This window comes from Panthera onca, chromosome D4 (genome assembly GCF_046562875.1).
Source record: "Panthera onca isolate mPanOnc1 chromosome D4, mPanOnc1 haplotype 2, whole genome shotgun sequence".
In the NCBI taxonomy this organism is placed as follows: Eukaryota; Metazoa; Chordata; class Mammalia; order Carnivora; family Felidae; genus Panthera; species Panthera onca.
Genome location: NC_138351.1, coordinates 44,236,361 through 44,262,085, shown reverse-complemented (window position 1 = coordinate 44,262,085; position 25,725 = coordinate 44,236,361). Strand labels below are relative to the sequence as shown.

Sequence of the window (25,725 nt, the reverse complement as noted above, 5' to 3'; positions counted from 1 at the left end):
ATTAAATCTAGCACAAAGGGACAGTGGGGGCTGTTACTTATTATACAAGTGTATAAGTTTTCTACAATTTTATTATGTCATCCTATTAGATTGATATTTTTATCCCTTTTGAGAGAGAAAGCAAAAGCTCAGAGAAGGTAAGCAACTTGCTCAGCTAGTGCATGGAGGAATCAGGAATGGGGAGTGAACTTTGACCCTTAAAAAAACTGACCATATCCAGGCATCCACTGGGGCCTAATAGTAAGCCATGTGGTTTGGCTTCATTTTGGTGGGGGGTAATTTGTGCCAAGGTTTGTAGTTACTCAGGGAAATGGACAATAACTAACAAGAATATTCTGGATTTTAAATAACTAGAAGGCATGTGGTTTGGCCTCATTTTTGTTGGGGGGTAATTTATGCCAAAGTTTGTAGTTACTCAGGGAAATGGATAATCACTCACAAGAATATTCTAGATTTTAAATAGCTTGAAGCTGGAGGAAAAAAAGAATGCTGTGAGAAGACCTCCTCTGTGAGCAAGAACTTTTTTTTTCTGAAACCAAAAATTATAGTAGCCTAGAGACTTGCAAGGGAGAGTTTTGTTTTGTACAGATATTTTGGGGAACCGATTTGAGGTTCACGAAGAGTTTCATATCACCATTTGGCTAGGGCAACTTTTTATAACCTTGGCTGTTTTTAATGTAATTGCCAACTAAAAGTTATTTGATGCTGGAAGCTTCAGGGCTGCTCCAGGTGGAAGTATAGAAAATATTCTTGGAATGGGAAAGGCCACCTGACCACACATTCTTAACCCTGTCCTAGTACTTTCTGCCAAACTCTTCAACATCTTTCTCTTCAGAAACTCATGAAATCTTGAATTTGCTAATACTTGTAGTTTTATTTGCTAGCTGGGTAATTCATTTCAAACTGTCATGCTATGCACGAAATGACTCTGACTTGATTTCCTCTTGGCCTGGGAGAGGGATCAAACTCTGGTCAGCTGCCACCTGCTTTTGTCAACAGAGTTTTATTGGAACACCAGCATGCTCATTTAAGTGCTTTCTATTACTGCTCTTAGGGTACAATGGCTGAAATGCATGGTTGGGACAAAGATAGGATGGCCTGCAAAGCCTAAAACGTTTATTATCTGGCCCTTTACTAGAAGAGTTTGCTGGCTGTGACCTAGAACATGGAAGAATTTTCGCTTCAGGTTTTTTCAGTGCCTTCCTCATTTATATAACCATGTTAACCACTTTATCGGAACTCTGCCTTTTTCTAGGACCATTTTTCTAAGAAGAATAAATGCTAGAGGGATCTTTGGAGACCTCCTAACCTTTTGGGGAATAGAGAAGGCTGGACTCTAAGCTTCATTTGTGCCACCTGGTTGTCACAATCTTGTGTCCTCTGATGCTCTTGTGACCTTTGCATTGACCTTCAATACTTCTCACCGCCCCCCCCCCCCTCCCCGAGACACAGGTATTTACTGGGATGGCCCCCTTTCCTCTGACTTACTATTCCTATAGTTTTCAACTGGGAAAAACATTTGTTATCCCCACTTCCTTTAGTTCTACGAAGGAAACAAGCCAAACCAAACTAAAACTGGTTTCTTCTCTCCCTATCTGCCCTGCTCCCAGATTTTATAGTCTCTGCAAACTTGGAAACTGCATTTCGTATGCTTATGACTTTTACATATAGCGTTATTCACAACTGTGGTTCTCAAATTGACCCTGGAGGCATTTCCCATTTGATTCTCTCCTCCATTCTGAGAAGTTTCCATCTGTAAATACTCTGTGTTGCCCAGGCCAAAGGCTTCCAAGTACTCCTTAATTCATCTCCTATTCAACACCACTTTGGAAAGTTGTCCAAAACTGTCTGGGAAGTATAAGCATAGAGAGCATACACATTTCTCTTTTCTACCAGACCAGAAACAATAGCAAAAAAATGTCAGAAGAATATAAGCATTCTCCCCTTTTGCCTGGATTTAGGCTAATTCCCTATCACACTATGTTTTCCTTCATACCTTTCTATCTCATCTCTTTGAACAACTGCCTAGGTTGTTCCCTAGTTCCTCAAAATGAGAATAAGGCTCCTTATTTTGTGATGTCCTGGAAGATGGTATGATATAATGACCTTCTATCTATGTATCTCTCTCTATGATTATATCTCTATGTATGATTATAGATGCTGACGTATGAGCATCCATTGTATGTCAGGCACTTTACAGATACTATATGTTCTTCATATTCTTGCTCTTCTGTAGGGTGGGTATAATCGTTTTAATTTAGTAATGAGAAAACCAAGGTTCGGAGGGGTTAAAGAGGGCTCACATGGATACTAAGTGGCAGAACAGGAATTCCAACCTAAGTTGCTCTTGCCCTACTGTCCTTCTACCACTGTGGGCTGCCCTCTGTGTTAACTGATGAACCACCTGGCTGCCCTTCCTGACCAAGGAGGGGGGTAGGGTAGGTCAGAAATGACCAGCATGAATCAGGCAGACCCCGAATAGAAGGAAAACAGGGACAGGCTTAGGGGTTAAAAGGCAGAAACTCCTTGACATTAGCCCTTTCCCTATGATTCCATGTAGATAGATTATCACATGTGAGTCACTTCCCACCCTTAAAAAGGAATCAGTGTTTTCTTCAAAATATCTAATTTCATATTATTCTTCATGTTCATCTTCATTCCTTTGAAAAATCCCGTAACTTTTAGGAAAGTCTTGTTTAGATGCTTTAAGGCTTATATTAACTGAACTATGTATATTATGTTGACTGTAGCTCACCCCTGGGCCAGAGTGTTGAATGGCAAATCAAGACTTCTCCGCCAGTGTGGGCTATCAGCAATATTTAGATTTTCTCAGAGAAAAGGATCAATCTTCAGCCAGCTTTCCCCCCAATTTGGTAATCGTACTTCCAGCACCTAGTTTAGAGAATCTGGCTTTTCTTTTCTATAAGGAAATCAGCAGTGTCCTTACAGGTATTGTTTCTGGATTTGGGTTCAGACGTAGGAACGCTGAATGTACATCTGTCCATATTACATGAGCCTCCTGGTATTAGATGTGGGGAAGAGTTACTTGTGAGATTCTTTGGCTAGCGTTACACTCCATCCAAATGCAAACTGGAGTTAGCTTCTGCCTGAGTTTCAGCTCAATGTGATGAAGTCTAGGAGGGCCCACTAAGCGTTCAGTGTTTGTACAGAGTAACTGAAAAGCAAGGAACAGTTTAGTTTCAGCTTGCTTTTTGGTCTAGGTCTCTAGACACACATGTGCACAGGCCATAAACACTGTAAACATACACAGCTAGAGATGCAAATACATATGTCATGATTACAGTGCTTACTGAGCACCTATTATGTGCCCAGTACTGTGCATATTTATATGGGAAAGTGTGTGTAAAGGTAGAGCAATAGAAAATAGAAGAAAGGCTTTCCCTAAAACAGATGTGCCAAAATAAAAATGAAGGCTCACGGATTGCAAGCCAGCTGGCTAGAAGACAGAATGTTAACTTATGCTAGATCTAGCTGACCCCAGTGGCTTCTTCTTAAAACAATGGCCAAGTCCATGTATTCAACTAAGGTTAAAATCAATACAAAGAAATAGTCCCTGGAGCCAGACTTCCTTGGGTTTAAATCCCAGCTCCACTACTTATTAAGTGTGAAACTTTGGGCAAGTTAATCTAACATCTCTATGCTTCAATTTCAACATTTGTAAAATTGGGATAGTAACCTCAAAGCATTATTATAAGAATAAAGGAAGACCTGTAAAACACTCAGACCAGCACCTCGTTCAAAGCAAGTGGTTAATAAATGTTGATGATGATGATGATTTCATCATTGGCCTAGATGTGATGGGAGATAGGATGCCACAAGGTATTTATTATCTGTACTTATTTTTTTTTAACTTTTTAGAAAGTTTATTTATTTATTTTGAGGGAGGGAAAGCATGCACACAAGTGGAGGAAGGGCAGAGAGAGAGGGAGAGAGAGAATCCCAAGCAGGCTCTATGCCATCAGTGCAGAGCCCGGTGTGGGGCTTAACCCCCACGAACCATGAGATCATGGCCTAAGCCAAAATCAAGAGTCAGACACTCAACTGACTGAGCCACCCAGGTGCCCCTATTCTCTGTACTTATTCATTCTACAGCAATCCTTTTCAAATTGTACAGTTGTGTGGCACAGAACCTTAGGGTTTCCTGACATTTCTCTAATGGAGAACATGTGGGCAGGGCAGAAATGTTTAATTGGGAGTGGGTACCACTCTGGAACTCTGCCATAATTGCATATTAAAGACTGGAAGTTCAGATTATGCAAAACCATATAGTCTATAGTCTCCAGTGATTAGGAAAACTCTCTGCTAATCGCTAGTGTTCATCATTTTTAAAATTCATTTATCCATCATTTTATCATCTGTTGAGTGTCTAATGTGTTCTTGGAATTGTGGAGAAATTAACATACACTCTTAAATATCTGCCCTTGAAGAAGAATATCTGCCTTCTGCCCATAATCCAGAAGGTAATGTAGAAAAACAAATAAGGAATTCTAACACACAGTGGTAGGGTGATCTGAGACAGAGTACAATGTGTAGGGTACTATGTGGGTCATGTAGGGTGTCACTTTGGGTTCAAATCCCAGCTCTACTATGCCAGCTCAACTGAGCCTTAGGGTTAGGCTTCTGGTAAGGAAGGGTAGGATGAGGTAAATCTAAAGCCCAGGCAAATTCATAAACAGCAAGTAACTGGGTACTGGTGAAAGGCATAGCTCAGAGGGGTGAGATGGGGGGAGTGTAAGAGATGGTAAGAGATGAAGCGAGTGAGGGAGACAAATGTCAGATGACAAAAGGTGTTGCACATCATACAAAGTCACTTGGAACTTATTCTTCAAGTGATGGCAAGCCATTAAAAGAATTTTAAGCATGAAAGCTGCATAGACAGGTTTGCTAGAAAGATACTCTGGCAGTAGCATATCAAATGATCTAGAGCAGGAGTCAATACATTTTTTCTATAACAAGACAGTAAATATTTTAGTCTTTGAGGGCCACCTATAGTATCTGTTGTATATTTTATTTCTAGTTTGTTTTAATCACCCCTTAAAAATTTAAAACCCTTCTTTTAATAACCCTTCAATAACCTGGGTTCAAATGCCAGCTCTACCACTTACCAAGTGTGAAACCTTGAGCAAGCTGACCCAAAAACTCTGGGCTCAATTTCAACAGCTCTTTGAATAACATTTTTAAAAGCCATTTTTAATAACCCTTTAAAAAACATAAGAGCCACTGGCTATAATTTGCCAACCCTGGTCTAGAAAAGGCAAATACAGAATTAGAGGGTTGTTGGAATCATCTAGAGTGGACAAGGGTAAAGCAAAGTAGAGGCAGTGAAAACAGAGAAAAGTGGAGGAATGAATAAAGGGCCACTGAGGAATAAGAACAGTCTAGAAATAAAAATATTTTGCCTTGGGAAGCTGGATAGGTGGGAGTACACTTTCCTAGGATAGGGATTCAGGAGTTTAGTTTTAGATATACAAAGTTGACATCTTTGTGGGGCATCTGGTAAGGATGTCCAGTAGGCAGCTGTGCATAAGAATCAGAAGAGAGATTCGGGCTGGTGCTAGACACATGAGAATCATTAGCATCCAGGGGAAGAGAGTGAGACTCCCAAGAGGGTAGATAGGAGGCAGGCAGGGGACGAAAAATGCACAAAGACTGAAAAAGTATAGCCAGAGAAGTAGGAAGCAAACCAAGTGTGTGTGGTTTCTGAAGAGGCCAGCATGTGTTTTTAGGAAGAAGTGCTTAGCCTTCTATGGAATGCTACTCAGAGATCAGATAAGAAATGTTTTCAGAGACCACTTTCTTCTTCTTGAACTGGTGCAGCTACTCTGGAAAATAGTATGGCGGTTCCTCAAAAGGTTAAAGATAGAATTACCCTACGATCCAGCAACTGCACTACTAGGTATTCACCCAAAGAATACAAAAATACTGATTTGAAGGGATACATGCACCCAAATGTTTATAGCAGCATTATCAACACGAGCCAAAGTATTGAAAGCCCAAATGCCCATGGACTGATGAACGGATAAAGATGTGGTGTATATATATGATAGAATATTATTCAGCCATAAAAAAAGAATGAAATCTTGCCATTTGCCACAACATGGATGGAGCTAGAATATATTATGCTAAATGAAATAAGTCAGAGAAAGACAAATACCATTTGATTTCACTCCTATGTGGAATTTAAGGAACAAAACAAATGAACATGGGGGGAGGGGAAGAGAGGCAAACCAAGAAATAGACTCTTAACTATAGAGAACTAACTGAGGGTTGCTAGAGGGGAGGGGGGTGGGGGATGGGTGAAATAGGTGATGGGTATTAACGAGTGCGCTTGTTGTGATGAGCACTAGGTACTGTATGTAAGTGATGAATCACTGGATTCTACACCTGAAACTAATATTACACTGTATGTTAACTAACTAGAATGTAAGTAAAAATTTGGAGAAAAAAATAAAGATGATGCCATATATTTAAGTCTTTGAACTATGAAAAAAAAAAAAAAAGAATATGAGGTGGACCGAGAGAAGACAACTCTATAATAAACTGAGGGAGAATATTAGGTGGTACTTAAAAATCATAATTAACAATGCTGGGGGGCACCTAAGATAGCCACCTATATGCAAAATATTTCCAGGGTATAGGCTGGCTACTCCAGGGCTATCATATTAATGTTTATAAACCACTCAGGTACCATTAGTGCATGAGACCCATGAGGTGAAGCTACAATACTTCTTTCTTGGTGGACATTGTAGGGCAGCAATATGGTGAAACCAGTCAATTACAGGTCCCCAGAGCTAAGGATACAGCAATGAAAGCAAAGAGAGAATAGGGCAGAGTTCTCTTGTTTTCTAAATCAAGTGGCATCGCGACCCCTTGAAAACAAGTTTCTAACTTACTCCCCTGGCCGTGCTGGAAAGCCCAGTTCTTTTTTGTTCTCAGGCTGAACCAGGTAGCCACACTTGGTTATTTCAACCTCTAGCCAGTCCAGAATGTTCCCTGAAAACTGGCAGATTTGGAGCCTGTTAACTTCCACATGTCTGCTCCCTTCACACACAGGCACTATGCAGTTTGCCTCAAGTCCAAGGCCTGGTGTGAATTCAATCCAACCCATGTGCAAGTGTGTGGGTTGGTGGGAGTCTGTGAGGGAAGGCAGGGGCCAGGGAGGGTGCCTGGAATTCCTAAGTGTCACCTCGGTGTTGAGTTCTGTCTCCACCAGATCTTTTAACAGAATTAAAAGCGAGTGCTATTAGGAAGTGCACCTTCCTCCCCTTTTCTCTCTCAACATGCTTCTTAAAGATGGTCCTTGAACCTCCAGCCTCAGAGTCACCTGTGGTGCTTGTAAAGTATGAATTCTGGGGCTTTGCTGTAGAAGGTGTTTCTGGGGTAGGGTAGGATGTGCGAATCTGCATTTCTAACAAGGTCCTGGTGATTACTGTGCACACTGAACTTGGAAACTCTAGTCAGAGCTTCTAAACGTTTAGAAGTTTTAAGAGAAGTATTCTGCCCATTGGAATTTAAAACAAACTCAGGGCCCAAGGTATCTGACTCCACACCAGCCCTTTGGTGTTTCTTAGCTTCTGGAGAACAGCAGCTTTTATTTATAGTCTCACTGGCGCCTACCACTGTATCTGATGCCACGCACGTATTTGTGGAGTTGAAGGGGTGATTGGAGAGGAAACCTTACCACTTCCACTCATGCTCCTCTACAATCCACTTGCCACAAAGGAGCCAGTGTGAGTCTTTACAAATGGAAATTAGATCATTTTACTTTCCCGCCTAATATCCTCCAAAACCTCCCTGTGATACTCAAACTAAAAGCTAGATTCCTTCTTGTGGTCCCTGGTTAGCCTTATGGCCTCATCCCATATCACCTCTACTTTCTGCCTACCACAGACCAGCCAAATGAACTTTTTGGGGGTATTCCTTCAACACACCAAACTCTTTTCACTTCAGGGGTTTTCCACTGCTTTCCCCTTGTCCAAGACTACTCTTCCTCCTGATGTCATATTGCTAGACACTGGTCATCATTCACATCTTGGCTTACCGGTAACCTCAGATCACCCACCTAACATGGCCACCAAATCACTCCCTATCACCCATTTCAATTTTCTGTCCCAAATATATCACCACCTGATGCTTTTCTTGTGTACTTTTCTGCGTTTATTGTCTTACTCCAATCATTCATTCATTCGTTCACTATTTGCTCAGTACCTGTTTGGTACCAGGCACTATTCCTAGCACTGGGGATATGGCAGTAAAGAAAGTCTCCACCCTTATGGGCAGGCAATCAACAAATCAATATATATCAGATGGTGATACAATTCTGTGACTAAAACAGCAAAGTTAAAGGGATAAGGGGTGATGAGGAGTGCTCTTTTGAACAGTGACCGTCAGAAGGTCTTTCTGACGCAGAAATTTGAGCAGAAATCTAAATGCATGTAAATTGCTAGGGGATGCAGACTTTTTCATTCATAATACTCCCAGTGGCTAGGTGTGTGGGGGACACATAATAGGTAGATTAATAAATGCTTATGGAATGAATAAATACCTATACCATCTTTTAGCACTTAAGCACTGCATTTACTTCTCTGGCTTCCAAATGAGACTTTTAGTTTGACAGGGAATGAGTCTTCTTTTTCTCTATCCCCAGTATCTAACATAGGGTCTGGTCCAAGTATGCATGGAAATATTTGTGAAATAAAGGAGAAGCAGGGATTATGATGAACCAGTCTGTCCTAATACATTCAGAGACATCCCATAAAACTATTGCTTGAGAAGCTGGCATGTGCTTCTAAGAATCACGTAAATTCATTTCAACTAGTAAATTATATGTATGATGAGATACAGTAGTACCAAACTGATAGTGATTATTTCATATAATGAATTTCTTTCAGATAAAACTTTGGCATATTTAAAAGCCAAAGATGTGGTAGACTTGTCTTCAGTTACTTTCCTCCTCTCTCGACCTATCTTGCTGGCTCAGGCTACTGAGAGTATACTTTAATACACTGCAAAGTCATACAGACCAATAGCCAGCTGAATCTTGCAGATTCTTTCAGAAAGATGGATTTGGTACTAAGCAAAAACAGACTAACGGAACTATAACAGTGGGCATTTCAGCACGTCTCTGTTGGAAAACAAATGAGCATTTCTGAACTGCTACCGGACATAGGAATGATGACAAGCAATGAAACCCAACACAGAGAGGTCACCAACAGCCCATAGCAAAGCAGTCCCAATGGCGGCTCTGTGCCTGTGTGCTCTGTGCAGATATATTCACTTTCTTTTCTCAAACAGGACTTGGAAAACTGTACAGAAAATGAAGCTCCAGCCATATTTCTGACTGGCCAGCTAAGTTAAATGGAGAAATGATGACGTCAGAGATCAGAATCTGAAATCTCTAATTTTCCTTACGGTGTGCCATTAACTTGCATCAGAAACCTCTGTTAAGGCTAGATCTAGAAAAATGTTGAGAGTGGCCCAAACTGTAAAACTTTTTGTCCGTACCCCTCACGTGTGATCCCTCTTAATGCTACTCCTCATCCACACTCCCACCAATGTCCTGGTAACTTTGAAGAGCCAGGGCTGGCCCTCTGCTGTCTTCGTCTAGCACCTTTAGTGCATCTTCAGCACCTGGCTTCCATGTGTCTTTTTCTAGCAAGATTCCACTGCACGCTCTTCATCATAAAGACATTAGGGTCAGATTCTCAATACCCAAGGAGGTGAAAACTAAATTTTTTTAATGTTTATTTTATTTTAGAGAGAGAGACAAAGAACATGAACAGGAGAAGGGCAGAGAGAGAGGGAGACACAGAATCTGGAGTAGGCTCCAGGCTCCAAGCTGTCAGCACAGAGCCCGATGTGGGGCTCAAATCCATGAACTGTGAGATCATGGCCTGAGCCGAAGTTGGACACTTAACCGACTGAGCCACCCAGGTGCACACCCGAGGAGGTGAAAATTTAAAGGTGACAGTAATGTTTCCTAGGTGGTATTTCAAGAGCTCTTGGTATCCTGGAGATGGCTGGGGCAGAAAATTGTTCATTGATCAAGGAACTATGTGGAAAATCATGCATACTCTATTGTTCACTTGGAAAGTCACAGCACATGCTGGAATGCTTAAAGGAGTTAAAAAAATGGAAAAACCAAAATAATTTTCAATTGGGGGATAGTTCAATGCACTCGGGAACAGTAATCAGCCATTAAAAATGGTGATACGGATCTCAACATAGTATAATGAAATGTCTCCTAGACATGTTGTTGAGTAGAAACCACGTCAAATTTCTAAACATGAGTAATATCCCATTAAAAAACCAAATCATATGTGTGTGTATGTGTTTTATATATAATACAATAAAATATATAAAAATTCCAAAAGGATGTATACCAGATTATTGAGAGAGACAGACTCTGGGGAACAGAAGTGAGAGGATGAGGGAGACTTGTATTTGTACTTTATAGATTTAGGTATTATTTGAATTGTTTTATAGACCCTTTATTACTTTTACAATAAAAACAAGAAAAAATATCAAGCACTATATTAAAAAAAATAGAGGTAAAATCCAGCAGTAAATACATCTGTTTAGCTTCAAGTGAACACATCCCAAGCTTGTGCAATCAGTGTACCCCCATTTTGTGGAGCTCAGAAAAAGCTGCAACAAAGTTTGAAGTTATTGTACTCATGGCTCTTCCTGCTCTCCACTAGATACCGGTTTTTATCTTCTGTGGTCTTTTGTAAATGAGTAAAGGAGGTAGAAGGGACCTCAGAGATGATCTGGTACAGCCTCTCCCCCTCCTCCACTTTTTTTTTTAAGTTTATTTATTTTTGAGAAAGACAGAGACATAAGTGGGAGAAGGGTGGGGGGAGAGAGAGAGAGAGAGAGGAGGGAGAGAGGGAGAGAGGGAGAGAGGGAGAGAGGGAGAGAGGGAGAGAGGGAGAGAGGGAGAGAGGGAGAGAGGGAGAGAATCCCAAGCAGGCTCTGCACTGCTAGCACAGCCCAATGCAGGGCTTGAACTCAGGAACTGCAAGATCTGAGCTGAAACCAAGTGTTGGACACTTAACCAACTGGGCCACCCAGATGCCCTGTCCCTCCCCACTTTTGAAATGAAGGGACTAAGGCCAAAGTGAAGGGGCTTTCAAAGATCAGCCTGAAGCCCTCAGTGCCCATCTGACTCCTTCTGAAGCCCTCCTTCAGTCACCAGGTGATCCAGATGGGCTGTGATCCTTGGCCTTCATAAAAAGTATCTTTAGTACTCAAGGAAATTGTCACAACCTCTGAGTAAGCCATGGGCTCAATGTTCTCCCTGCAGTTCCAGGCACAGCAGAGTCCTGATGACCACTTTCCCCCTTCCCAACAGCTTATCTGTCTACGGCTTTTAGGAAGAAGTAAGGGACCCTGGAAAGAGCTGGTAAAAAATAGCAAGGGTCTTGAGGCAACTTAGCATCCTGAGCCAAGTACAGATGAGTGGAACCATGAAGTTACTCACTCACTCAAAACACCATGGGCTTGAGTTGGGCAGAACAGCGTTTGAATCCGCCCTCTTGATTCTGCCTTTTACTATCTACCTAACATTGCCAAGCTCCCAAACCACCCTGGGCCTCAGTTTTCTCATCTCTGAAAAGCATGTTCCACATGCACAGCCAACTGCTACTCCCTTCAATTCCAGTAGTACGATCCTGGGCAATAAAGTGTTACCTACACTTGAGAAGCTGACTGGCTGGTGGAGAAGATGGCATGATTTGGTCACAGTGGGTGTGACAGGTGCACTAAAAAAGAGGAATTCCAGTGCACCCCCCCCCCCAACCCGAGTACCAGGGCACCACTCTTCCCCTATACCCAACATCCTGGGGGTTTGACACGGGGGCTACCTCTTACTGACCCAGTGACCTCAAGCGGATTTACTCCAACTTTAGCCTGACCCCAAAATTTGTTGTGAAAGACTTCTTGAAAGAAATCACAGAAAGAATCATAGCAATCAAGCTGTCAAGGAAAGTATGAGCTGGGGAGGACCAAGAAGCAAATGAGAGGAGAGGTTCTCAAGGCATGCTGCCTGCATTCAAACCCTCTCTCCAGTGCTTCTGTGGGGGTCCCACATCTGTGCCTCAGCTTTCTTTCGTTGATATGGTAACAACAATAGTATTTACCCCCTAGGGTTTTTTTTCTTTTTTGAAGATTAAACAAGATAGTGCCCATAAAGCACTGAGCACAGTGTCTGGCATATACTAAAAGTACACAGAAAAAACACTTAGTATTGTTATTAACTGTTTGGTCTGTAAGTACTGTAAGGCTGACAGGCAATATCATTGACATTTCAAAGGCACAAAAGATGTGGGCAGGCTAGACAAAGTCACGTTTTTTCACCAAGTCTCAGAAGAGTAGACAGAGCTGTGTACTCTTTGGACTCAAGTAAACTTGATATTGAATCCTTGGCCCGGCTCTTACTAAAGCATGGTCTTCTTGAGAGAGCTGGTAAAGCTTGATTTTCTATGTGACACTGGAGGATAATGTCAGTCTTGCAGATTGACGGGTAGCCTAACAGGCACAGTCACATTTAAAGAAACCTGGCAAACCGCTTGGCACAACAAATCCTGCCTTCATTCTGTCCTTCCCCAAAGCTAGCAAACTAGGGAAGAGGATTACCAAAGAATAGTATTTAGAAGTATATTTAATGAAAAGGGCATTCTACATGGATTCAGAGAAAATAAAAATGTACAACAAGGTTTCTGGGCTGGAGGACTGCCCAGAGTCCTCTCTTATCCAGAGTCTACGATTCTTCCATTGATTGCCTATCTTAGCATCACGTGTCTTGGCCCTGCCACCCAATAATTGTGATCTTCAGCAAGTTCCTAGACTTTGTTTCCTCTTCTGTAACATATGGGTAAAAACTGTACCCACTTCTCAGAGGTACAGTTAAAATGGGTGAGATAAAGCACACCAACACCACATTTACCTGGCAGACTGTCACTGCTCGAGGGCAGCTATCGTTGTTGTCAGGGCCACTACAAAGATTAAGAGAATGCATGCAGGAATTATGGCACGCTTCTTGGCATGCGGTGTTCTAAAATATTACTGTTATAACTTTGACCACCACTACTGATTTTACATTATGAATGGCTACGGCCCAAGGAAACCAGTAAGTGATACGTGGTGTCATCCTAGTAATGACACATCAAGACAGAGACACCAGGAGGTATTAGGATAATTAATCACAGGTCTGACTGGGAATAAAAGCTTTCTGGAACAAACAGCCTTGTCTGGCCCACACAGAGGATGGTCTCACCCACAGGGAGCAGCAGGTGCTGGCTGCACTCTCTCCCTAGCCCTGGGGGACCACACACATGGAGACAGTATCCCTACGTATAAGCTTTTCAATGGTCCATCTCACAGAGCAGTAATGTAAAAATGCCTTGGCCTGGAATGATATCTTTCTGCCAGAAGTTCAAAGCTATCTGCAAAGTATCTCATTAATCTTTGGGACCCTATGGGGCTTGGGGTGGATAGGCATTGTTGCTATTACCTTATAAAGAGGGCAGAATACAGTTTAGAAAAACCAAACACCTCGTCTTTGTTTCAATAGCCCTACTGGTGCTAAAAGAGGACTTGAAACCCAGGGCTCTGTGCCCCACTCTTGGAACCACCTGCAGGGCCAATAAAGCACCTTGGGCGAGATATGGCCCCTTGCCCCTTCCCTTCCCAGACCCGGGTAGCTGCAAGGCTCACCTGTCGCTGAACTGAACCTCTTCTCCGTTCCTGGCCCAGCTGATGGTAGGCCTTGGGTTGCCGACGGCCTCACAGTGCAGGAGCACACTCAGTGTCCCGCTGGCCAGGGCCACAGTCTGCCCGAGGTGGGTGACCACCTCGGAGGCCGAGAGCTGCTGGGCAGCTGAGATCTTCCGCAAGATGGTGGGCTTGCGGTGGGGCCGGCGAGAGCCACCCCCGGCCTCCCCAGCGGACGAGGTCCGGAGGGAGCTGCTGAAACCAGACACGTGCTTATGAGGGGGGATGGCCACCGGGGGTAGCCTCCGCTCAGACGGCTTGAGCAGCGCGTCCTGGTGCTCCAGGTGGGTGCGGAAGATCTCCTGGGCCAGCTGGGCCACCAGGTGCTTGCCGTAGACGTCTCGAAGCTCCTCAGGCTGCTGGGAGAGGTTCCTGAGGATGTCGTCCAGGCGCCTCTGCTCGGTCACCATGGTGAAGGGCAGGTGCCAGAGGGCCTGCTCGGCGTTCTGGTCCTCCTCGGAAGACGTGTTCCTTTCCGTGGAGTCCTGCACCTCCCAGGAGGCGAGGAGCTCCCCGGGCCAGCCCCCCTGCTCCAGCAGCCGGGAGACGAGGTCATCGTAGCGGCTTCCCGGGTCTGCGGCAGGGCCCCGCTTCTCAGCCTTGCTGCCGTTAGAGAAGATTCCGTTCTGGTGTTTGTGGGTCTGCAGGGCCTCCTTTGGGCTGGCCTTCCTCACCGCGAGGGCCTCCTCCTCACTCCTGAGGCTCAGGGGCCGGGCCACCAGCTTCCGGTTGCCTCCGATGAGCTTAATGACAAACTGCTCCCGGGCGGGTCCGGCAGAGCAGGTGTAGATGCCCGCATCGGAGGGCTTGAGGCGGTGGATCTTCAGGTAGCCGAAAGGGGCCACGGTGACGTGCGCCGAGCTGATGAGGTGCTGGCCGTCCTTCTCCCACGTGATCAGGGGCTTGCGGAAGCGCCGCGTGGGGCAGCGCAGCACCACAGCCGTCTTGGGGAGCAGGTAGGCAAAGCCCCCCACGACAAAGTGCAGCTTCCTCTGCCGGCGCGTCTGGATGTAGACCTTCCTGGCGGCCGCAATGTGAGGGCTGTGCTTGGTGGCTGGCCGTCCCGGCCCTGGAACGAAAGGAATGCGAGGGAAGCCAGGCAGATGCAGAAAGAGAAGGAATGGCAGAGGAAAACGAGAGCCAACAAACACAGGCACAAGAGAGAGGGCGAAGAGGAAGGCAGAGGAGGCACACACAAGGGAAGAGGGAGAGAAAGCGGCTTCAGAGTTGATTTGGGCCAGGGCCTTCATTGGCCGCCTTAGGTTTTCGGGGAGGAAGGGGCTACCAGCCGTGGACCATCAAGCGACTGCACAGGCAAAGCTCGAACTAATTAGGCGCCGCGGGGCAGCCCGCTCTCACCCTGCTGGGGCTGGCCACCCCTAGAAGCTGAGAGGCAGGTTCTAGATGGAGGGGGATCCCAGGGGAAAGGCAGTTCCTCTCGTTAGAACGATGAAAGAAAAGAAAAGAAAAGAATCATAAAAAGAGGCAGAGGACAAAGGGAAGGAGAATGTCTCCCTTTCCATGTTTACCCTTTGGGGTCTGCAGAGCACCAAGGCCCTAGTGGCCTCTGGGGTGGGGGCCTGGGGGGAAGAGCCCAGAAGTAGTACAACTCTAGGGATTACTATTAAACAGAACAAATCTGTTCAGAGCATTTTAAAACCCCAGAGTGGACCACATTCGATTTCATTAGTAATCTGCTGACTCCAGCTTCCAGATCTCTGTATGCCAGCAAGTGAACTTTGCTCTACCCCCTGCAAACTGTTTTTCCAGCCAAGAAGAGAATTCTGCCTGGCCACGTGTAATTAAGATTCCTTTTCCACTTCCAGCTGAGTTTACCAGCCTGCTGCCCTCCTCAGGCTTTCCTGACTGACAATCTCCCACCCGGTCTTGGGTTTAGGGAAGGCTACTGCGTGGCTACAGCTGCTTCTACGTGGGTTCTGTCTCCCTATCCCCAGAGTTCTGACATACTCACGTGCACAGGTTGCCAGCATGCAGGGCCTGATGGATGAAGAGAACGGCAGGGGAGGGCACAGGGAGGAATTGACAATAGCCGAGACCCCGGTTTTTAGCACCTTCCGGCAAATGGCACTTCGAGTCTGGGTGCCTTCCCCACAGCTCGTGGAACACTGGTGAGGGAAAACAAAGGTCAAATGCATGTAAGTGTAGAGGCTAATGGGTTTTTGTATGGACTCTCAAACACCCCCAAATATGAGAAAAGTTGCTTGGAAAAGCAACAGTCACTAAAAGAAATACTAATTATGTAACAATATGGGAAGATTGTCCATATTGTAACCACCTGCTAGCTCTAAGATTTTTCTGTTTTTTTTTAAAGTTTATTTATTTTGAGAGAGAGGGAGAGAGAGCACGTGCATGTGTGAGTGGGGGAGGGGCAGAGAGAGAGAGAGAGAGAGAGAGAGAGAATCCCAGGCGGGCTCTGTACTGTCAGTGAGGAGTTCGACGGGGCTCAAAAATCATGAACCATGAGGGGCGCCTGGGTGGCTCAGTCGGTTAAACGTCCGACTTCAGCTTAGGTCATGATCTCGCAGTCCGTGAGTTCGAACCCCGCATCGGGCTCTGGGCTGATGGCTCAGAGCCTGGAACCTGCTTCGGATTCTGTGTCTCCCTCTCTCTCTGCCCCTCCCCCATTCATGCTCTGTCTCTCTCTGTCTCAAAAATAAATAAACGTTAAAAAAAAAATTAAAAAAAAAAATCATGAACCATGAGATCATGACCTGAGCAGAAGTTAAGAGTCAGATGCTTAACCAACTGGGCTACCCAGGAACCCTTCTAAGATTTTTCTACTCTAAAGTTTCCTGTAGACACTCTACCTGTTTTTTACTTAGATGGCCTGGGCTTTAGAGTTACAGAGTCATAGAGTCCTGTGTTCAAATCCCTGCTCAGCATTTTAGCAGTTGGCAACTCAGAGTCTGTTTGCACTTCTTAGACTTATTTTTCAAGGTGGGGAATTAAATGAGATAATATATTTTAAGTTTCACACACAGAAATGACACTCAATGCTAATTTTTTCTGCTCCTTCACAAGTGTAATATTTTAATGTCAAGCATGAGGTAGTTGTTATACATGTACTATGTTTGAGGTAGGGTGCTAGATACTAAGGAAAAACTGTGCAAGGTGGTTTGTAACCTCAAGGAGCTGTCATCAATAATGGGGGAGGGCAATCCAAATACATTGCTAAAATGAAATACTGTATTAGGGAAACAGAAACCAAAACAACAATGAGATACCACTTCCTATCCACTGAAATGGCCATAGTAAAAAAGACAGACAATAACAAATGTTACTATGAGTGGGGATATACAAATTAGAACCTTCATAAATTGCTGGTGGCAATGTAAAATACTACAGTCTTCTTGACAAACAGCTTGATAATTTCTTAAGAAGATAAACATACATTTACCCCATGACCCAGCAATGTCACTCATAGGTATCTACCCAAGACAAGTGAACATGTACATCCACACAGACTTGTATGCGAAAGTGTGTAATAGACAAAAAGGGAAACAGCTCAAATGTCCACCAACTGGTGAATGGATCAATAAAAATATGGTCTATCTATGTAATGGAATCTTATTGTACCTTAAAAGGAATGTTGGTCTCTTAAATATGTGGTAAACGGATAAACCTTGGAAACAATGCACAGCTGAATTTTATAGTATATGTTACACCTCAATAAAGCTATTTAAAGAATTAGAGAGTAATAGAAGAATTTAGTAGAAATATAAAGCTAGAAGACAAGTATTATAAAATGAATGTTCACAATTGTTGAATGCTGTTGGTACACTTGTGATTTCCTGGCCTAGGTTTTGAAGATGGGTAGAGTCTGAAGGGGTGTAGAAACCTGGGATGAGCATGGGGGGCAGGGGCATATCCAGAACAAATGTTGAAGAGTTCAGTGTAAAAATCCAAGGCAGGCTTGGGGGCAGAGCTAAGCCAGTTTGACTGAACAGAGGCAACAAGTTGAGAGTATCAGGAGCTCACGAGGTAGTTTGGGGCCAGACGTTGGAGACTTCATTTTCAGATAGGAGGTTTGGAATTGGTCCACAAGGCAATGAGGAGCCATTGAAGGGAGGAGTGAAATGATGAAAGAGGTGTTTTGAGAAGGTTAATCTGGCAACAGTGTCTGGGAGGGATGGGAGTAGGAGATCTATGGCAGGCGGGGATGTCAGTTGAGGAGGCTGCCACAGTAGTCCAGGCTTGAGATGATAAAGACCTGAACTAGGGTCATGGCAGTATGCCACATTCACTTGAAAAATGAACACTAAAAACAAAAAAATCATCTTATATTCTCAAGTTTTATATGCTAACCCACTGAAATGAACTATTCCCTGCAATGTACTGTGATATACACCCGCCTGAACGACATTTAAGATGCAAAAAATGGATGTAAGAATCAAACCCATTGCTTTTGTTCCCTGATGATCGTGGATTCCAGATTCCACCCATCCCTTATTTTATTGTAAATGACAGCACCAAATCCCGGAATCAGGTGGGAAGGAGGCAAAGAGCCTGGAAAATTTAAAAGCATGGTCAGTTTAGTGTTGCCAAGCAGAAAAACAGACTGTGTGTCCGAAGATTGGTTGATGATTCGGTCAAGTCTAGTTCCTTCTTGAGACTCCATTTCCTTATCTCTAAAATAAAACTAAGTAAGAGCAGGGATTGTCAAACCCTGTTCTATGTTGAGGAAGTGATTCAGGGGCTTTTCCGGTGATCTGGAGACCCAACCTATGGAGATCTGGGACCCTAACCCACACTTCAATCCAAACAGCTCTGATTTGATCTGTTTTAGATTCTTGGCTTCATAGTAACATTTCAATTGAAAAAAAGGGTTCTGTGGCTTTAATTTTTAAAGGAACAACCAGGCTATAGGATCTTCTAAGCTCCTTCTAGCTCTGAAATGGACTATTCTGACCTTAATTTCTTTTATATTTTTGGGGGGGGGAATGACTTTCATAAAAATATGATTTAAAAATATATAATAGCCAACTCTGTCAAGAGATGCAAGGAATTCTTTTAAAAAAAAGAAGTAAGGACTTTTAAGAGGTCGTATTCTCAGAATAGAATCTGAAAGTAATTTTATTTGAAGTGTCTAAAATTTTGGCTTAATTCTGTCTCTAAGGGATTCTGTGCAGTAACTATGAGATTGAGTCCAGATAGTTGAGGATGAAAAACACCCATAGATCATCCAGGTCTTCCTTTCTCCAAGGGGAGTCTTGGGGGCAGGGGATGTGGAATGTATGCTTCATCTCAGCCAGAGGGCCAGGGCAAGGGCTGTTGGGATGACAGGGCCAATTACAGCCTCTGTGAACGCCCCCAGGAGCACTGTTGCATGGCACCAGCTTGAGTTTAATCCCAGTGAATTGGTGATTACTTCCCACCATTCCCAGTCTTTCCCCGGTGTTTGCAATTTCCATTCATCAACCCAGGTAACTCAGAACCTAATAACATTCCATGGATAAGGGCTGAGTAGTCCTACTTCCCAAAGTGTAACTACTTCTTCCTAGGAAGACTGGGAAAGCCCACAGGAAGCCTAGGCCATGACCCTGAGTCTGGCCAGTCAAGGTAAGTACTTTCTTTTATTTCCTCTCCTCCTGACAATGAGCAGGGATGGAAGAGAATCATAACAATAATAGGGTTAATTTTTACTAGGCACAAAGTAGTTTATATGCATCATTTAACTGAAGCCTCCCAATAACCATATGAGTGGACATTATTATCCCCAATATTCATATACGCAAACTGAGAAAGGTTAAATAGCCCAAAGTTACAGAGCAGAGTGGCAAGGTCAGGATTAGAACCTAAGTTTGCCTATATGAGTCTAACTCCTAAGCACACATGACACAATTCTAACGGTCTACTATACTTGGGACACCTGGGTGGCTCACTCAGTTGAGCATCTGACTCTTGATTTCAGCTCAGGTCATGATCCCAGGGTCGTGGGATCAAGTTCCACATTGGGCTATGCACTGAGCACGGAGCCTGCTTAAGATTTTCTCTCTGCTTCTCCTCCCCACCAACTCTCTTAAAAAAAAAAAAAACTGTCTGCTGTACTTAATGGGACCCAGAGTACCTCAATTCAGCAGTTTCATTTTCTAAGCGCCTAATCACAATGGTCCCTGCTTCAAATCTGAGGGCCTAAAATAATTTTTTCTGAATTCTGTGGGTCTCATGTGCTCAGAGGCCACAAACTCCAGGAACACGGGAGGACAATTATAGTACATACAAGTCCGTTCCTCAGCATTCCACTCATGGCAACTGTCACCAATAGACTTGTAGAAGGACACCTTTCACAATATGCCCCTGGGAGGAAATCTTCATCTAGAGTCACTTACTTGGCAACTATATGATTACACTCTCTTGCACTGTTAGTTTTATGATTTTTTTCAGATATAATACTATACTCCCAAATCAACATTCCATAGAAAAACTGTCAGTCACATGTTCATGCATGCACACACACACACTTATTTGACATGCTTCTAATCCTTTATCTTGCTGAAAGAAAATTGTTTCTAAAATTTGAAAAAAATAATCATGCCCTACTCCTGAGACATTTGGGGTGAGATGCCACCAGAAGGCAATTTATTGTCAAATTACAAAACCTGTGGTAATGTAGGTTACCTCACAATTGCAATGCCCTTAGCAGGTATCATCTGAGTGAACTCTGTATGAGTGGATACGATAAAGGGCAAGAAGTCTAAGAACAGGTTGAAAGAGGTAGCATCTTAATTTTCAGAGGCAGCTTTTCTCTCTGTGGAAGCAAGTGTCCCTGGGATGTATTTCAACCAGCAGCAGCCCCATCCTGTGTATCTGTACAACATACACACACACATGTATACACACAACCACAGAGAAGGCAGTGGGATCAGCAAGGCCAATTCAAATGCTTATATGCAAGAAAGGGCACAGTGTTGCATCTGTTCTTGACACAAAGATTTTCATTTTGGGCCTGGCGATTCTGTTCTTGGCTACATTTGCTTAGGAGGCAGTACTTCTGGGGTGACTTCTTTATGGAAGACACACAGGCCTACGAGGCTGAGGGAGTTGTAGGCAATTCACAGTAGTCAAAGGGGCTGAAAACAAGTCGAAAGTGAGTGTAAATGACTTCATTGATGCTAGTGTTAGAGTAGGAACTGTTTAGAAAAGTAGGTTAGTTGGGGGTATATCCCTAACTTATGAGGCAAGTCAGGAATGGTGGATGCTGATGTAATCATCCCCCCAAATGCAAGCAACAGGGGAAATCAAGTTCTCTTGCTGGGAATTTGTTAGCGTCTTGGAGCCAGGAAACTGACAGTAAAGAGGCAGGATTTCCCTGGTCTTCTCTTCTTAATAAATCATGTTCCTTATTGTCCAGTAACTTGGAAGGGAATAACGAGAGAGGCTTTGCCCTTCCTGAGTAGAGACTAGAAACATCTGGGAGGAGGAGGTGCCGGGAGGTCGGGGAGGTGGGTGTGGGGATGAAGGTAGAACAACGCAGTGTTCTGAGAAGAATTCTGGGCCAAACAAGGTCTGGTTTTGTTCCACGAGGAGCCCGTTTACAATTCCATGCTTCTGATTGTTGCGTCAGGGCTGGCTGTTTACCTCATGTCCCTGCAGCCTAGTTAAAAGCTAGTGACACATTGTGGTATAAATGCTTACAAAAATCTGTTCCGTAATGCTAGGAGGATTATTTTGCTCTATTCTTATCCTCTCTATGTGTAAGTTTGGGGTGCCTGCTTTTCTTCCTTACGCCTCTTTCATTATTTCCTTCTGAGGAGCCTACATACCTCCGTCCAGTCGGAGAGGAGCCACTCGCTGGGACAGTCATCTTTCTTGCAGGCTTGCTGGGAGGCCGGTTTTGAGGCTGAACAGAAGGTCTCAGGAAGCTCCAGGAAGCTGCCATCAGCCATGCGCTGTTTGCAAAGAACCTCGCGCTTCTGGATGCCCCCGCCACAGGTTCGGGAACACTGGGGAAGGAAGAGAAAGTCAACCTAACATAGGACAGTAGATGTTTGACTGCCAATTCTTATCTTAGCCCTGGCTGAATAAAGATTGCAAAAAAAAAAAAAAAAAAAGAAAGAAAGAAAAGAAAAAGAAAACTAAGAACCAGCCCAAAGGATTTTGTTTCCTTTCCTTGAAATGTAGCAAAATCTATACCCTCCAATCTTAATTTCAAGTATTTAACTACAGCATCCAGGAATTTCAAGGGCCTTTGAATCATAGAAAGTTGTTCCTAAACTATGATTTACAGCTACCCAAGACAACTGGTTTAAAAGGTTAGTATAATAGGGTGTTAAACATATTTACGATCCAGTGAAAATATCTGTGCAGCTTCCAGAAAGAGCAAGAGAGAGCTCCTGCCATCAGTGTAAATCTGGAGGAATTAATGTGCACAGAAGTCAGCCCTTTCCTTCTCAGTGTGAATATTCACTCTACCCTATTGGAGGGACATTAGATTTAAGGTCTCGTTTTCTGAAGAACTCGCCTGGAAGTCCTCTTGTAGGACTGGTGATTTCTTAGGGCAGTGGGAGCTACAGCCACTGGAATTTGGGCTATAGGAAAATAGTCTTATTTCAGTGGTTTTCACTGGGACCCCAGTCAAACACATTGTTTACATGTAATTTAATAGTTACAGTCCAGTTGCATGAAGGGAAAGGGAGGCCCCTGTGGCATCAACTATTGGCTGTTTTCCCAGTAGCCCCCTCCCTTGCAACAGCAAAGGAACCCCCAATTTTTAGCATGTCTAGCTAGGCACATGACTTTTCAGCATACACACTGTATTTGTTGATCTTCCTTGAAGATGCACATGGCTCTATGATTAAGTGCTGGCCAATGGGATATACATGGCAGTGTTGTGTGCAATTTTAGGGAAATAACCACAAAAAGAGTGTGGCATCCCGCCCTTCGCTTTCCCCTCCTTGCTGACTGGAATGTGAACATGAGGTCTAAACTTTAACCTCCCATCTTGGACAGTGATAGGCAAAGAGATGGAAGTAGCCTGTCCTCCTGATGGTGAAGCTACCACATGGGCCCTGGATGGCCTGTGTTTAAATGAGAAGGAAATACTTTTCTTTCTTATTTAAGCCATTGTGGCTTTGGGTGTTCTGTCACTTTTAGATTAGTTTCCAGTGGCTACTCTTTGCTGGGGCTACTTTCCTGACAAAGCTCTAGAGAGTGTTCTTCTTTCTTCAAGAATAGTCCTTTCCCTTTTACCTGCTGCCCTTGGGCTCGCTGGGGGGTTAGGCCTGGATATACAGACCTGAGAGTTTTTACGGGAGTGGCTCGTGCTGCAGCAGGGGCCTCTTAGGACTTGTGGGCATCTGTGCTCAATGGGCTGTACTTGGAAGTGCAAGGGGGCATTTGTGCCCATGGTCAAGGTTAGGATGGTGATTGAGTATGGTCAGAATGCTGCTGTGGCCCAGCGGTCACTGTCTCTTAGTGGTCCCAACCCTGGATGCACTTTAAAATCACTTGGGAGCTTTTAAAAAGTACTGAGGTCTAGGTCCCACCTCAGATCCATTAAATCAGAAATTTTGGGAAGTGCCTCCCAGGCATCAGCTTTTTAAATAAATAATAATAAAAAAGAAATCTCCCAAGTAATTCTGTAAACCAGGATCGAGAACCATCTCTCCAAATGAGCCATCTCTCCATCCCTCCACCATTTTCAATGGGAATAAAATAAACATGGAGGGGTACATGGGACCCACGAGCCTCTGTTAGAACCAGTGATTGTTTGCAACTGGCCTATGCAAACCTGCTCTTTGTTTGCAGTTGTGAGTGGTGTAAGACCTCAGAACTACTGGAGAGAGGGCAGGGGAAGGGCAGAGAGAGAGAGAGGGAGACAGAGAATCTCAAGCAGACTCCTCGCTGTCAGCGCAGAGCCCAATGTGGGGCTTGAACCCATCAACCATGAGATCATGACCTGAGCCAAAATCAAGAGTCAGATGCTTAACCAACTGAGCCACCCAGGTGGCCCACCCCCCACCTCTAAATATATTTTCTTATGGCTGGATTCAACTACCTAACCACTGTACAAAAAGAGAAGGGTAATGGTAAAGGCAAAACCGTCCTGGGAGGTAGATCTTATCCCAACTTTACAGATAAAGAAGCTGAGGCTGGAGAGGTGAAGAGATTAGACTAAGGCCACACCTGGGCAAAAACTGGTTTACTTCCATTCTGTGCAACATTCACCCAGCTCCTCCTGAGCACATGCTCCCTGTTGGGAGTGTGGACACAGCGGGAGAGGAGCCCAAGATCAGCTTTTCTTTCTTGTGGCTGTAGGAGCTTCTCTGTTTGCAGTGGGAGGGTACTCTGCTGCTGCTTCCCACTGAGGGCCCCTGGCCTCCTAAGCACCAAGCCTGCCAGAGCCTGGTCTCATCCTTTCTGCCACTGGAGGGGCGGTGCTTTGCAATTCAATCCTCAGCCTCCACTCTGGGACTATCCCTGACAGGCAGGAGAAGGTCCATGCTCCAGGTCGGGGACACACATTTCCAAACGGCTTATCTACACTGTGGTGGGCCTGGAAATGTATTTTCCCTAGAGATTTCTGAGCTGAAAGGCCACAGTTGAACACAGCTTCTAGGCTATGCCACAAAGTTGAACGTGTAGGTAGACCGTTGGAAGTGGTCTGCAGCCTGTTATTATTCATTACAGATCCAAACAGTTCCTTCCAAGGGCTTGTCTAGCATGTTGTTTAACCTTAATTAAGGAAAAATCTATGGCTTCGGAGCTCATGATTCAAGCTGTGAGTGGGCCAGGACTTAGGCTTCTCTGGCTCATTTTGATGACTCCCCGGTCTTTTCATTTTGACAGAAGCAAACTTTAATTTTAGTTCTTGTTTGGTAGAAGTTCAATTTACTTCTTCAATGCATTTTGTACCCACACTGCCCAGCACAGTGCCTCCTGTAAATGTAAATTCTCAATAAATATTTGTGGAATTGAAGTTGGTGGTTGGGGGAAACTTAAATTAGTGGCCAAGAGTTCCATTTGCTTAAAACATGCCTTCTTGCTATTACAGACAACCAAGGTTTTAAATTTGGTTTTATAGCCTTTTTCACGACTTCTTAGGCCAGTCTTCTCTCATTTCTATTGAATTCTCACTTCTAGCCAACCAGTTATTCCATCATCAGATTAGTTATAACCATTATCATTCAGCCCTTCTTCGGACTCTTTTATAATTAGACAACTAGCGATGTGAATTTCTGATTTCTAAAATTTGCCAAACTTAGGTAGGGACTGTGTTCTCTATAATTCTTTCTATTCTATGAATTATTAAAGTTCTTCCATGAACTTAATGCAATTTTGTTCAACAGGTAACTGTCTGGAAAAAAAAAGTTTATGCTGATGAGTCAAAATTTAAATCTTAATCTCTGACCTCTCCCCTATGTCTTAAATGCGAACAGGCATTTTGACCTAAATGTGCCCAGAATGGAACTTTTGATCTTGCCCTTTGAACCCTGCCCCAAATCCACTCTCCTCTCAATCTTCCCCATTTACTGGATGGTGCTATATCTAAGACAGAAACATGGGAAATATCCTTGAGCATTTCCTTTTTCTTACCACCTCTTCCCTGACACTCAATCTATGAGCAAATACTGTCAGATTTCCCTCCAAAATAAACTTGACCTCCACCACAAATAATAAATGAGGATATCATAATCTCTCATTTAGACTACTACAAAGCTTCCTAAACATGTCTCTAGTTTTCTCAGTTAGGTCCTAGTAGCATATAGATGGCATACTCAGTTTTGAAGACAGCTTCTCTTGCCTTCTGATGGCCTGCTGAAAACACCATTGGTTGAACAAAACTAGAAGCCAGAGGGTAGAGTCTATCTAGGTTAGCCTTCTGAGATACAGGTGGAAAGGCAGAGTGGACCTATAGGAGCAATGGAAGATATTCAACATATCTACAATCTATTCTCCACACAGTAGCAA

The 25,725-nt window shown here is 43.9% G+C and overlaps 1 protein-coding gene across 6 annotated transcripts in view; it reads right to left on the bottom strand.

Annotated features, from left to right (window-relative positions):
• ADAMTSL1 (ADAMTS like 1) overlaps positions 1 to 25,725 on the bottom strand; it is an 881,240-nt gene that overhangs the window by 107,515 nt on the left and 748,000 nt on the right. For all 6 annotated transcript variants that reach the window (XM_078436766.2, XM_078436765.2, XM_078436763.2 and 3 more), the window contains 3 exons: positions 21,579 to 21,758; positions 15,767 to 15,920; positions 13,738 to 14,863 (listed from right to left, as the gene is read on the bottom strand). In XM_078436766.2, coding sequence (XP_078292892.2) covers positions 13,738 to 14,863; positions 15,767 to 15,920; positions 21,579 to 21,758 — 1,460 coding nt within the window. The remainder of the gene's footprint in view (positions 1 to 13,737; positions 14,864 to 15,766; positions 15,921 to 21,578; positions 21,759 to 25,725) is intronic.